Below are 14,121 nucleotides of genomic sequence, written 5' to 3'. Positions count from 1 at the left end.
TACACTGAAAAAAGAAATTGAAGATGATCTCAGAAAATGGAAAGACATCCCTTGCTCATGGATAGGAAGAACAAACATTGTGAAAATGGCCATTTTCCCAAAACTGTTATACAGATTCAATGCAATTCCAATAAAAATACCATCAACATATCTTATAAACCTAGAGAAATCACTTATAAAATTCATCTGGAATCAGAAGAGACCTAGAAAAGCGAAGGCAATTCTAAGCAGCAAAGGCAAGGCAGGAGGCATCACAATCCCTGACTTAAGTTATACTACAAAGCAACAGTAGTAAAATCAACATGGTACTGGAATCAAAACAGAGCCAAAGATCAATGGAATAGATTAGAAGATACAACCACAACTACAAACACACTCAACCACCTTATCTTCGATAAAGGAGCCAAGTAGGTTCACTGGAAGAACGACAGTCTCTTTAATAAATGGTGTTGGAAAAACTGGCTCTCCATTTGCCGAAAACTAAAACTAGACCCATGCCTATCACCATGTACTAAATTAAAATCTAAATGGATCAAAGATCTGAACATTAAAACAGAAACACTAAATCTATTGGAAGACAAGTTGGGTAGAAACCTTGAAGACATAGGGGTAGGTAGAGTACTCATGAACAGGACTCAAACTGCATGGGAAATACTTCCCAGAATCAATAACTGGGACCTCCTCTTATTAAAAAGTTTCTGCATGTCAAAAAATCTCCAGCATAGAAAAAAGGAAACCCACAACCTGGGAAAAGATCTCAGTGAACTCCCCCTCAGACAAGGGACTTTTGTCTAAAACATATAAAGAATTTAAAAAAAACTCAGACCCCCAAAATTCAAAGATCCAATCCAAAAACCAGCATCTGACATGAATACACACTTTTCAGTTGAAGAAATACAAATGGCAAATAAATACATGAAAAAATGTTCATCATCATTGGTCATTAAGGAAATGCAAATTAAAACCACACTGAGATTCCATCTCACTCCTGAAAGAATGGCCAGGATCAAGAAAACAACCAACAACAAGTGCTGGAGAGGCTGTGGGGAAAAGGAACTCTCCTGCACTGTTGGTGTGAGTGTAGACTGGTACAGCCTTTGTGGAGGTCAGTCTGGAGATTTCTCAAAAAGCTGGGATTGGAAGTTCCATTTACTGCAGCTATTTCACTTCTAGGCATATTCCCAGAAGAAATGAACGCATCTTACCACAGTGATATATGCACACCTATGTTTATAGCAGCACAATTTGTAATCACCAGATCTTGGAAACAACCCAAGTGACCATCAGCTGAGGAACGGATAAAAAAAGTTGTGGTATTTCTATACAATGGAGTTCTACTCAGCTATAAAGAAGGATCACATTGAGATATTTATCAATAAATGGATGCAGCTTGAAAGCATACTCATAAGTAAAATAAATCAAACTTGCATGTGTGAATACCAAATAGTTTCCCTAGTGTAGGAAATGATTCAAATATATAATTGTATGTGGTAATGATGATTCCCCATTATGTGGCCTTGAAGCCTTATAAAGTTTTGCTTATTAATTGAAATGGCTTTATTCTGGGCTGCTTGATATTATTGCCTGTGACGAAATGAACAGCTATTTTGAAGAAAACAAGACATCATAATAGCTAGTCCTGATTTAATGCCATCTTGTTTTGAAGCCCCACCAAACTATGGCTCTTCTGTCTCCATTGGTTTTATCATGTTGTATCTTGCTGGATTTTATTATATGTGATAGTATAAACAAAAATTGTTGTAGGCAAAGAGATAATACAGAAACCATTGTTCATTTTCTGTTAGCTGGTTCTAAATACCCCACAATGCTTTCATCCACTTGAATGGTTTTACACTGTCTTGATATGTTTGATGCTATAGTATACAAATTTATATTCAAATATTTCAAGGAAAAAGACACTATGGTAACTACTATTAAGTCGGGTTATTTGGTGGTGAAGCACTAGGTTGCTGAAACTGTCATGCTTTGACCTGTATTGCTATGTTGTTATGTCCTCTTTTATCTCAATGTCTCCCTTATTCATTAAAAAAATTATTTAGTTATTTTTATGAATTTTTTAATTAAGGGGAAAAATAAAAAAAAATTAGCAGGATATATTATAGTAACTTTTTTGATTTCCTATTAACTTGATTTGAAGTCCTGTAATACTCCCACTATCTTGTTTTGACTGATTAGACTCTGTTCCATTCTGTATGATAGTATCAAGTTTGAGGGTATAGGCAACTACTTTGAGGCAATAAGATTCACTATGATGCCCATTCTGGTTTGACTATTATCCTCTTTTGAAGTCCTGTAATGTTTAAAATGTTTAGGTTTTATTGGTCTTGTTCTCTACTGTTTTGTTCAACTTTATAATACCTACTGAGATAGACAATTCTTCTTAAGGAAGCAAGAGGCATTATGGTAACCATTGTCAATAACCTTGTACTCTGATTTTACATCATGTGCTATGTCTATCCTTGGTTTTGACTGACAGCTTTGTTTTGTCATATTTGATTTTATTCTCTTCCAAAGGGAAAAAAATAGTAAGAACTATGGGAGTAATAAAAAACCCAAAATGTGTAAATTTTGTTGTAATAAAGAGAAGGGAAAAAAAGTGCTCTAAAGAATACAACAGCAAGTGTGTCTAGGTGTGTTAAACAGCTGACCATATTAATGCTTTTGGTTGGATCATTGAACACAACTATTTGCAGTCTCACTGTTTGAATGTCCACTTTGTATGTTTTGAACCTGTGACTTGAACAACTATCTCTAAGGTGATAAGGTGTAATCTATTAACTGGTGATTTCTTACTGTTTTTTTTTTTTTTTAGTTCTTTATTACTTGTACCTTTACACTGTTTTGTTTTCTTTTGTTTTTTCTCTTTTTCCTTTTAAATAAAATAAAAAAAATAAATTAAATTAAAAAAATAAAAAATTGCTCACGAATCTACTTATTGGGATAAATTGAGGTCCTCATTTCTATGAACTGACCCTCCTTCCTGTAACAAGTCAGCTTGACTGTAAACCTGACCTGTATCGTGTCATAGAGGCAATGGGTGTAATCTCTTGAAATTCACAGAATCCTTAGTCCTTTCTCCTTATCAGTTCTTCTCATGTTATCAGTTCCAAGCCACTCTCTTCTCCCAACTCACACTTTTCCCTTTAAAACAACTTAGTCATTAAAAAAAAAAAGAGTCACAAAATGTCACGTTCGTGCTACAACTCCTCACCATGAATGCAGTGCTATAAACTGTTTAGATGCTATAAACATGCAGCAACACAAAAGTGAAAAATAAAACCATTGTTCCTGTGCATGCCTTTCTTGTCTTCTAGCTGTCCCTCTTGACAGAATACTTTAAGTCTAAATTCTTGTCTTTATCTTTACTCTTATCTTGATAAATTGCATTACTGTGTTAAAAGTTATAGTTGACATATCTATTGTAGAAAAGAAAAACTTTCTGTAAAAGATATTCAGGAAGTGTTTCTGTTAAGAAAATGAGAAGTTTTACCCCATATGTTGTTCAGAGATTTAAAAAAAAAAAAAAACATTTAGAACAAAACCTAAATGGGGATAAAAATTTCCTTCAAAAAGAAATCACAAAAAGGTAATTTTATTTGTCATAGTGAAAATGAACTAAGTCTCAAAGGGTTTATTTATAAGGTTTGTACAAAGAAAGCTTAAGTATCAAATATTATGCTGATTTAGAACTAGAATTTAGTTTCCTAAAATAACAAAAAATTCTAGGATTATTGATTTTGTCTCAATAAGAGATTGTTAAAAGTTTTTCCTGACTTCTGGATGGTTTGTTTAGGGGAAGATTCTGAGTCTTACGTTAATTTTATTTAGCTGAGACTTGAACACAGGCCCTTAGCACATGTAAGGCAAATGCTCTGACTGAGACGCAAACTCAACTTGATCATATTCTTGGTTATTTAAGACAGAAAAGCTCCTTCCCCACAGCAAAAGAATTCTTTATAATTATGATATCACCTATACTTACTTTGTAAATGTATTAAATAGGTAATATGGTTTCTCATCAGCACACAATCCTATTTGATAAATATGCAACCTCTGATAACTTTTGTTATTTTGCCTTCCCCAAATCATCCTAAGCAATGTCTTTTGCATGTGAGACTGTCTTTGAGATTTACCAGAGATTTACCCTAAAGAGTTACAAAGGACTTATTCTTTAGGACTGCAAAAAGAGAAGTGCAAAAAATAGATTTTTAAAATAATAAATTCATTATAAATTGCATCAAAAAACACTACTACTAAATCAGAAGACGTATTCAGCCATCCAGAATGGCTAAATCTATTGGGGTAAAATGGTATTAATAAAAACTGTTTCAAAACTGAATGATTTACCCAGATATTTGCCAATGGTGCTGCTGTCTATGAAATATTTCTATTGTCAGACTCCTGGTGCTGCTTTCCCTAATATTAGACAAAACATCATAGGCTTTCTATCCACCTACTTCAACGTCATAGTGTTAGCTTTTCAAATGTAAACCTACTCACAATTGAATTTAATCTATTCTAGGCCCATGATTTTAAATTGGAGATTCGTATCACTTACCTGTGGAAGTTTATTAACATATGTGTGTTTAGGACCTACTATAGACTTATATCTAATAATCTTGATATAATGTCAGTATATTCTAACTATTCTTGATATGTTTATGTCTACTGTTTAATATATCTCAGGATTATGATATTACACCTGAAAGATTTTCCCTTTATAAAGTTATGCTCCTTCATTATCATAAACCAGATTGAAAATAGGATTAATCATTATGTTTATAGTTGTTTTTCCAAAGTGTCTGACTTGACCGTATTTGTTCTCCAAATACATTGTGTTACCTTCGTATAGGGTACCCTAGAGAACATTGTATATCATGGAAAACTCACTACACTGCCAGGCCTTAGAGAAGCACGTGCAGCATTCTCAATGGACAAGGTTACCCAAGCAGCAGTTCACCATACTAATAAATATCTGGAAGCTAATGATCACCACTCTGAGTGCATCTTGTAATTGCAGAGGCCAAAGGTAACTGGTATTGGTCTTGTGATGTCTCAATAAATTCAGTATTAAAATATACAATGTTTTCTTTTCTTGAAGTGTATGCACACTGTGTTTAATGTATATACTCTAGTGCCTATCCAGGCTCTATTTCTGTGAAAGTTTTTACAAAAGCTTGGTACAAAAATTGTTTTTTGAACGTATTTTACAAAAGCTAGGTACAAATATTATTTTGGTGGAGCCTTTTTTTACAAGTGGCAGAGTCAAGGATTTTAGATTTATTGTAGCCTGGTGTGTGGTGGTATTTTTCACCTAAAACATCCTTCCATGGTTTGGTCCAGTTACTCAGGAAACCAGCAGATTCATTACAACAATCCAGGATTAGGAGAAGCTGGTAATTCCCATAGAAAACTGCATACAAAATCAGTGTTTGGCTTATGATTTAACTGGTTTATGAACACAATGTATCCAAGTGTTGGAACTGATACTGAATGAAGGATTTTTGCCCTCATATAAATTATTGTACAGTTATGGCAATGGTCTAACATGGCGGAAAGCCAAAGAAAGAATGCTTGCCCTGACAGCCATCCCTTCTTCTTCCGCTTCAGCCCAAATTGTTACTTTCCCTTTTGTGAGTGAAGATAATTCCAAACAGTCCCTCACACACCATCAATGCCCACCCCAGTGCCACTTCCAATCAGAGGTCATATAATCCTCTGCCTCTCTGTATCTGGTCCAAAGGAGAAAGCCAAACGCCTCTGAGTGTGGGCTGTTTTTCTCGATGTCCTCAAATAAATGGCCACTTTCACTTTCTTCTTTCTTCTGTTTCTGTACTGTGCCAGAAAACTCAAAAACTAAGAAATGACTGTGGATGCAAAAGCAGTCTCTAAAAGCCTTCACCTCTCCTAACCCTTGTCTTGAAGTAACTCCTCTGAAATGTTACATGTAACCTTAAAACCAAACATATGGAGCAGAGATTGACCACTGACCATTGCTTTTTTGCACCATAAACTTGAATACTGTAAAATACACACACGCGCGCGCACACACACACACACACACACACACACACACACACCCCACTACCATCACCATCACCGATCCTATGGCAGGAAGCAGAAATGTCTTCTTGGTGTAAAAACAAAGTATGAGAGCAAAAGTATAATAGCAAAATAGTAGGAAACTGGCTAATAAATAATCCAGTTTTACTTTCAGATGCAATTTATATCAGGGACATTTATTTATTAGATCCCCAATCTCCCAAACAAGTGTATGGCGAAGGCTTATATAAGTGAGATGAGTGGCATGATTTTAGGGTTCCAAGACGACCAAAACCCCCTACAACACGGGGACTCTGGTGGCTAAAACAAGGAATGCTTCTGGGCAGCCTATATTTATTATTTTTTTCAAACAACACAGGAAATTGAACAGACATTGGGAGTGGTTCAAGGACTTTGCAAGTAAAAAAATGGGACAGGGATTTAGCTCAGTGGCATAAGCACCTGCCTGGCAAGTGTGAGGTCCAGAGTTCGAGCCCCAGTACCCCCCCCCAAAAAAATTCTGTTAACAAGGAGAAGTATCCCTGTTGTATTTCACTACAGGGGTAAAATGCCTGAGGTTACAGTCTTTATTTTGTTCATTGGAGTTGGAGCCAGATGTCCTCAGCCATTATCTTATCTTGCCCCAGTGGTGCAGCAGCCCTACATGTCTGTTCAATTTTCAGTTTCAGCAGCTTCCAACAAATTTAAAACTGATATCATCTTTCCCACAATAAAAGGACCACAGTATTGCCTCTTGAGATGCTGCTGGAGATCAGGTACTTGGCCACTCTGAATGGGAAGGGTGTCTGAGGGTGACGTAATTAGGAATATTCCCAGGGGACAGAATGGTAATAGAATGGGGCTGTGAGGAAAAATACCTGGACTAGACTACGGACTAGTGAGAGGTTATGTGTCAAGTGGCAATGGAAATTCTGGGCAGGAATATTTTAACAGAGAGATGGAATCAGATTTGGAAAAGAGAAAAACTCTTGAAGCATAACATGCAATGTATCCATCTACCTATTTCTCTAAAAACTTAAAAACTTAATCCAAGACCTTAAAATTTACTCCTTAAGTCTTTGCCAGTACCTGTGTCCAGAAAGATCCCCTGTGTCAAAAGTCTTTCCCTTTCTATGGTTAGTCAAATCTAGATTTGCAGGGTAGAAGAAGAATATGCTTAAGTATCCAACTTCCTAACCTACTCTAGGCACACATCAACTCCTAGCCTCTCCTTTGTTTTGATTTAGGATTTTTTAAAGGGAGGACACTCTTTCAATGATCAAGAAAGAAAAGTCCTGGTTAGTACACAACACACCTAGGAGCCACACATGGAGCCAAGAAGGGAGAGAGGCAGAGAAGTGAAAAGCACTCTTAGGCCAGTGCTTTTGTTGGCTCAGAGCATTATCCACAAAAGTTTCTTGAGGAGAATTTGAGTTGTTTAAAGCAACCAGGCACCAGGTCCAGGAGGTCATGGCTTGACTGAAAAGTGATTATGGTGGCATATCTACAAAGCCCCTGTAGAGTGTGTGGGTCAGTGTGGCCAGTCGAATAGGTTATATCTAACTGTTTCATAAAGAAGAGGCCACCAGGTATTGAAATAAGGCAGTTGTAAGCATCAGCAACATTGAAGAACTAGGAAAGGAAGAAATGTAGAACTGAAAACTGAGTTGGGTAAGTGCACTATGTTTCTGACATGAAGAAGTTATATTTATGTTCAAGATGGAGTTCTGAAGGTATACATATAATTATAATCTCCTACACCTCCATGCATACTAACTTGCCTTTCAGTCTAACCTTCTGTCCATTAAGCTCAGAATTTGACATCACATTCAATATCTATTCAATATCTAGAATTCTTGTCATTCCTTTCATTCCTCTTTTTGAAGTGCAATTACTCAAATGTTCTTCCTCCTGTACACAAAGTAAACACTAATCTCTCCAGTACAATCTTTTTTTCTACAAGAAATTCATCCCAGATACATTTCACTCAATTTACATTATGTTGAAGCAAGTTTCTTTTATATCATTGAGTGGTTATTTTATGTAAACAAAGAGAACTCTGAGGTCAACTCTTAAAGGGTTGATCATAATTAGTTTATGATAATGAATAACACTTTGGTTATTTAGAATAAAGAGAGGGTGGGACAGTCTCCACTGGAGACTTTCATTTCTAGAATCCTTTAAAAGCTCAGAGAATGAGGACCCAAGATAAAGAGGAGCCCAGTGTAATAGGAAAGGCTCTTACCAAGAGCAGTTGGTCATGCTTCACAGCCCCTTTCTATCATTCTCAAGGTCTTGGTAGAACATTATCTTATGAAGACTAAGCCAACATTATGTGGAAAGTTGTATGGTGGGCTGGAGAAGAGGATTTTCATAATTTTCTAAGAACAGAAAGTGGGAAGGAAAAAAGAAAGCAGGTACCAACCCAAAGGGCAACGGTCACACCTCATTCTTCTATTTACTTTGCTAAGTGCATATTCTATCTATAAGAAGTTAAAAATGAGGTAAAACGGAGAGTAACAGGAGGGATGGATATGAATAAAATACACAAGTTGAGCCCCATGCCCTGAAAATGTGAAGCTAGGAGGAAGGGGAGGGTAAGGGAAATGATGGGGGAAATATGATCAATGCATGTTATGTGCATGTATGAATCTGGCAAAATGAATCCCATTAATCTGTGTAACCATTAAAAAGTGAAAAAACTTACCATAAATAAGTTTTCATTAAACACAATAATTAATGAGGCAAGCTGATTTTTTAGGCTATTTTCTACTATTATAGTAAAATACCTGAAACTGAGTATTTATAAGGAAAAGATGTTTTTTCACAATTCCAATGGCTGGAAAACTAAACATCACGGCATCCACAGCTGGTGAAGTATCCCCTGGCTGATTTACACGGTGGCAGAGAAGCCATGTGTCATGAGCAGAAAGGGTCATGTGATGAAAGAGGAAGCCAGAAAGATTCAGGCATCAGGTCTGCTCTTCTTTGTAACAAATTGCTCTTGCAGGAACTAACCAGGGCCTCACAAGAACTGCATAATCTCTTCTGAGGATTGATTAACACAGCAATGATGCATCAACACACAATGAAACTAATGTTCATGCCTCATTTGTATTATCTTATGTTCATTTGCAGTTATTTTTGAACTTGAAGATGACATCACTTCTATGCATAGCAATTCACATCTTCATGCTAAATTGGTGGCTCACACAGCAGGTAATATCTAACACCTATTCTCAGTCCACATCCGCTGATCTTGCTCTTCTTTTCCCTCATATTTTTGACACAATACAGTTTCCAGAGTTGAGTCTGTGGCTAAAGCCAGGTGGGAGGCATGAATCTGAAAATTAATTTAAAGAATAGTGCCAGTAAGCAAAACAGAGTCCAAAGCTGAAATTCTCTTTTTATGGTGCTCGCAGTATAATAAGATTGTATTCATATGATGTGTCAGCCATGAACCCTGTGATTGGTATATGTAAAATGTCATACCAGGCAAGAAGCCAGTGCTAAGGACTCTGGCAGCATCCAGCATAGGTTCCCTGCACATAAGTCAAAGGGCTCTTCCTTCTCCACAGATAACTGCCCTGCCAGAGAGCAAACTAGACATGGCTTATGATGCATTTGATGATCAGTATGAGGGTTGTATCCAAGAAATGGAGAAAAAAGCTCCTCAACTCTTAAAAGAAGAGCTGAACATAAACAAGAACTTAAAGTCTGAGTGGACAAAAGCAGAGAAATATTGGGAGAAAATAAAGAATAAAGTAACTTATCCAAAAAATTTCAATGATTTCCATGGAATAGCGCTAGTGACCTACACAGGCGATATTGCAACAGATTTTAACAAAGCTGTGAGAGAATTCCGTCAAAATTAAGATAACTTTTGGTACAAGGCCTTCCACTATTACCTGACAAGAGCACTTCAGCTTCTCAAGGATCAGAATTATTACAAAGTTTATAGAGGCACCCGTACCAAATTTTATTACAGTGGAAAGGGTAGTGTATGCTTTGGACAATTTGCATCATCATCTTTGAATTCAACAGTAGTTGGAGAGTTTTTCAAAGATGTTGGAACACTGTTCGAAATCAATACCTGTTTGGGTGTTCTGATACAAAATTTCTCTTTTTATAAGACGGAACAGGAAGTGTTAATTCCAGGATACGAGGTATATAATTTTGCCTCAATAAAAATTACTAATAAAGGCTACACAGTTACCCTTCAAGACCCTCGAAGACAAAAGAGTAACTACAATTGCTTCTATCTTTCCAACAGATCAGGTGAGCCTGGGTCTGCACTAAAGTGTTGCACAAAATTCAAAATGGGGGTTCTCCCTACCAGAAGCACCGGAGGCAGAAAACAATGGGCCTCCAGTCCACTACCGAAGAGTAACATTCCTAAAAAAAAAAGACCACTGTCCTAAAACAGAGAGCAGAGCCCAAGGATCAGAGACAAAGGCCACTTCTATTCTGCCCCGTTCCAAAGTCTGCTATACAGAAAGGTCAGAAAGATCTCGTGGGCACCAGGTGAAAGGAGCCACGGAGACTACCAGTATGGCAGGGACAAAGGTCAGGGGAGTTGGCGACCTTGTTCTGGAAGATGGGTTTGGCTGCTGTAGTAACATGGGCAAGAGAGGAGGGTGCCTAAAACAAGAAGGTGGATGGTGATGGAGGAAGGTCTGGGACTGGGCTGCCTATGAAATGTTCTAGGAGGAAGAGCTGGACAGACTGGGGATGTGGTTAGAAACAGGGGGTGGTACCCGAGATGTCTAGTATGGATATATCGGCTGTGAGTAGGGTCAAGGACGTTCCCATGGAAGTGACTGACTGGATAGAATAACAGGTGAATAACATCGGAGCAAAGAGTCAATGAATTGAAATACTTTGTGTTCTTGGTGTTTCAGGAGAATCACGTCCTAGTATGTGAAGACTGGACCCAAGGTGCCATAAGACTAAGAAAGGGTCACAACAGGTGCAGAATTGTAGGCAGTGCAATTTCCTGGGACATAGTGAAGGAAGTGGGAGCCTGTGCTACAGCAAAACCAGTTGGATCCCTGAAATTTCAGTCAGCAAGAGAGATGCAAATATGGGTTAGAACAAAAGTGACTTCATCCTAGTTGAAATATACCCAGTTTATCTTAAGCGAATATGAAAAAAGCACATTCTTGGCGCCAGGGTCTTGGTGTAAAGCTCCACATAGCAGTCTAATGGCTTTGCCTATTTATAGTTTGCTGGGAAACGAGGCAGGAAAAACCAAATAAGTTTATTCTGGGGCAATCATGGCAGTTACTACTGAAGATAGCTGCTGAGGCTCAAGTTGAATCCATACGAGTGGGCCACATGGTGAAACACATGAACAGAGCAAAGGTACGCAGAATGATGAACTGGTAATGATAGAACTGGTAAACCAAAGAACACAAATCTCAGTGAAGGTGCTTGATGACTGAAAATGGAGAGGAACGCATCAGGAAAGGCTATTACCTCTCCCAGCCACGTGATGAGTGAGAAGTGCCATTAAGAGCACTTTACCTGTTTCTAAGCCGTGCTGGCTTTCGAATCTCTGTGCCTTTAGACCTACGATTTCTTGTAGCCTGAGACCCCTTTTGACCATATATCATACTTTATGCATGCTAAGGGACAATCAGTTCCAGTATGGTAATTATCTTTCAAGACCTAGTTCCCATGGCAAGCCTTCCCCGATGCATCCAGAAAAATTAAACATTGTACCATGCTCTCTGCTATAGAATTGGAGCCAGACTACCTCAGTGGTAATCTGGCTCAAGCATCACTAGCTTTGTGACTTTGGGCAAGTTACCTGAGCAATCAGTGTCTCAGTTTCTCATTTGACACACAGGGACAGGATCACAGATATTTCATTAATACTGCTGTGAGAATAAAAACAGATATTCAGGACTCAGTGACTGGCTCATAGACATTGCTCAACAAGTCCTAGCTTTGTTTTTTCCACATGGAAAACCTTGTTCACATCTCAGCTGTTTCATCCCATCATATTTACATCATAATCATTTACTTACAGTGTGGGTACTTTGTCTCCCTATTCATCTGCACTCAGGGCCTGGCCTAATGTCTGCCTTAAATCAGGCCTCTAACACATATTGTTTCAGAAAATTATGTTTTATTGAGAGGCCAGGGGCCCAAATTAAAAGTAGATTTAAACTCCAGAGTATCCAGCAAATTTAGATCAAATTACTTCTTATGGTCTGAAGGAGTTCTGGTAGGAGAAATCTTTGGAGGTAGAAATGGAAGCACGGATTTATTACAAGGAGACTCTGAGATTTTTATATAGGTGAAATTGGATCCAAGTTTATGAAAACAAGGTGAACAGTTAGATAGTCCAGCAGAGGAAGAACCATGCAGGCCAAATGTTGGATGTTCAGGTTTAGGCAGGTGGAAAACCCAGGTCAGGAAACCAGCTGCAGTTAACACCAGCTAGTGAAGAAAGGCGTGTGTATGTTGATGCAAAATGAAAGGTTCAGATCCAGAAATTTCTTGCTGAGTCAAGCAGTACAAGCATGGGGGGCCCTCACAATGGCCAAGAGAGCTGCAGGCCTCAGATGGGGAAAACCTTTCTCATCCTGGCCCAGTGGCTGAAGCAGAGGCTTGGACAGTGACTGGGGATGAGGCTGAGAGCCCCATTAGCTCAGTGTACTTAATGCGACCTTCAATTCAAGAATCAAAAGAATGTGTCTTCAAGTCTCTCTCTAGTATTTTTGAGGATTCTGGGAATCCTGGGGAAGTAAACAACAGGTATAGTGGGCCCCAGATATAGCAAACCGTTCTCCTTTGGATTTTGGCATAAAGGTGAAGCTTTAAACATTTGGGAGTCCCATGTCGTTCAAACTCTCTCTGGAAACTTTTTTTTTTTTTTTTTTTTGTCTTTTTCCTTTTTATGGGTACCAGGGATCGAACTCACGATTGCCTGCTTACAAGGCAGGTGCTTATGCCGCTGAGCTAAATCCCCAGCCCGTGGAAACTTTTCTTTCTCTTCCTCCCTTTGCAGGCATGATAAAAGGCCCTGAATTCCTGGTGTTGCTGCTGCCTACCCTCCTCATCCTGCTGCTTCTGCATGCTGAGTTGTAATCCTGCCTTGCCTAGAGTTTGTTGATCAAGATGCGGGAGGGAGGCCAAAGAACAGGGACCTGACTTGTTCTCCAATGTCAGCAGTATTGGAAGAATGGGATCTGCTTAGTGCCCATGTACCCCGATGTCAGAAAAACTACTGGGTCTGATTGCAAAAATGAGCAGTCTGTCTTAAAATTTACTGCGCAAGATAAGTTCCTGGTCTCTTGACACTTTGCTGTGATTAAAATGTAATATATATATATAATTTTTGCAGAACTGAGGAAAAGCAATATTTTAATCCACTGTCAGGTAGTAGCAGCTTTAAAAATGCAATTTGTGATGAATGTTGTAATCTAGAATAATGTAACTCATAATTGTACCTTGCTTTTCTATGACAGGATATTTTTATAGGTTGTATTATCTGCTCAAGATATTCTCCTAAGGCATTATGAGGACATTTTTATAGCTGAGAAGGTTCATTTTGTACATTTTTTGCAGATATCCTTGCAGGATTGATTAACTGGGCCATAAATATGAGGGCTGTCCTAGATGAATTCATCTCCCTATACAACCCCAGCAGTAATGCAAGCACTTGTCAAGTTCTGTCAATTAATTTGATAATAGCTCCCAAATCTATTACTTATCTCTCACCCACTCTAAGCATCTTCAAGGAAATTGATAGGCACATTCTGAAGTGTGGATGGAGCCAGGAGCTCTGGACATTGTATCCTCTAAGGGTGGGTTTTGGCTGAGATGCACGGAACTCCCCTTATTCCTCATTCCCCACTCTTCATGTCTGAAGACCACAGTGCCCTGGCTTACCAGATAGTGATACAAATTATAAAGGCATGGTACATAACACCAAATAATATAATGGTGCCATAGTAGTAAAAAAAAAAAAAATGACCCATACAGGAACTAGGTGTATGAAAGTTTGGCCTCACAAATCAGAGGGAAAAAGTAAGTCAGTTAGTATAG

At 38.2% G+C, this 14,121-nt stretch overlaps 1 protein-coding gene across 1 annotated transcript in view; it reads left to right on the top strand.

Annotated features, from left to right (window-relative positions):
• The window catches only part of LOC100717061 (T-cell ecto-ADP-ribosyltransferase 1-like), a 36,702-nt gene extending 23,541 nt beyond the window's left edge, over positions 1 to 13,161 (top strand). The window contains 2 exon segments of the mRNA XM_063255610.1: positions 9,642 to 10,341; positions 13,082 to 13,161. Of these exon segments, the coding sequence (XP_063111680.1) occupies positions 9,642 to 10,341; positions 13,082 to 13,161 (780 nt within the window).
• The last annotated feature ends 960 nt before the right edge of the window (positions 13,162 to 14,121 follow it).

The sequence above is a fragment of the Cavia porcellus genome, unplaced genomic scaffold (genome assembly GCF_034190915.1).
Source record: "Cavia porcellus strain 051 isolate PalLab524CR breed Dunkin Hartley unplaced genomic scaffold, mCavPor4.1 scaffold_9, whole genome shotgun sequence".
Classification (NCBI taxonomy): Eukaryota; Metazoa; Chordata; class Mammalia; order Rodentia; family Caviidae; genus Cavia; species Cavia porcellus.
The sequence above is the reverse complement of the archived record's forward strand: the minus strand, read 5'-3'. Positions and strand labels throughout refer to the sequence as shown.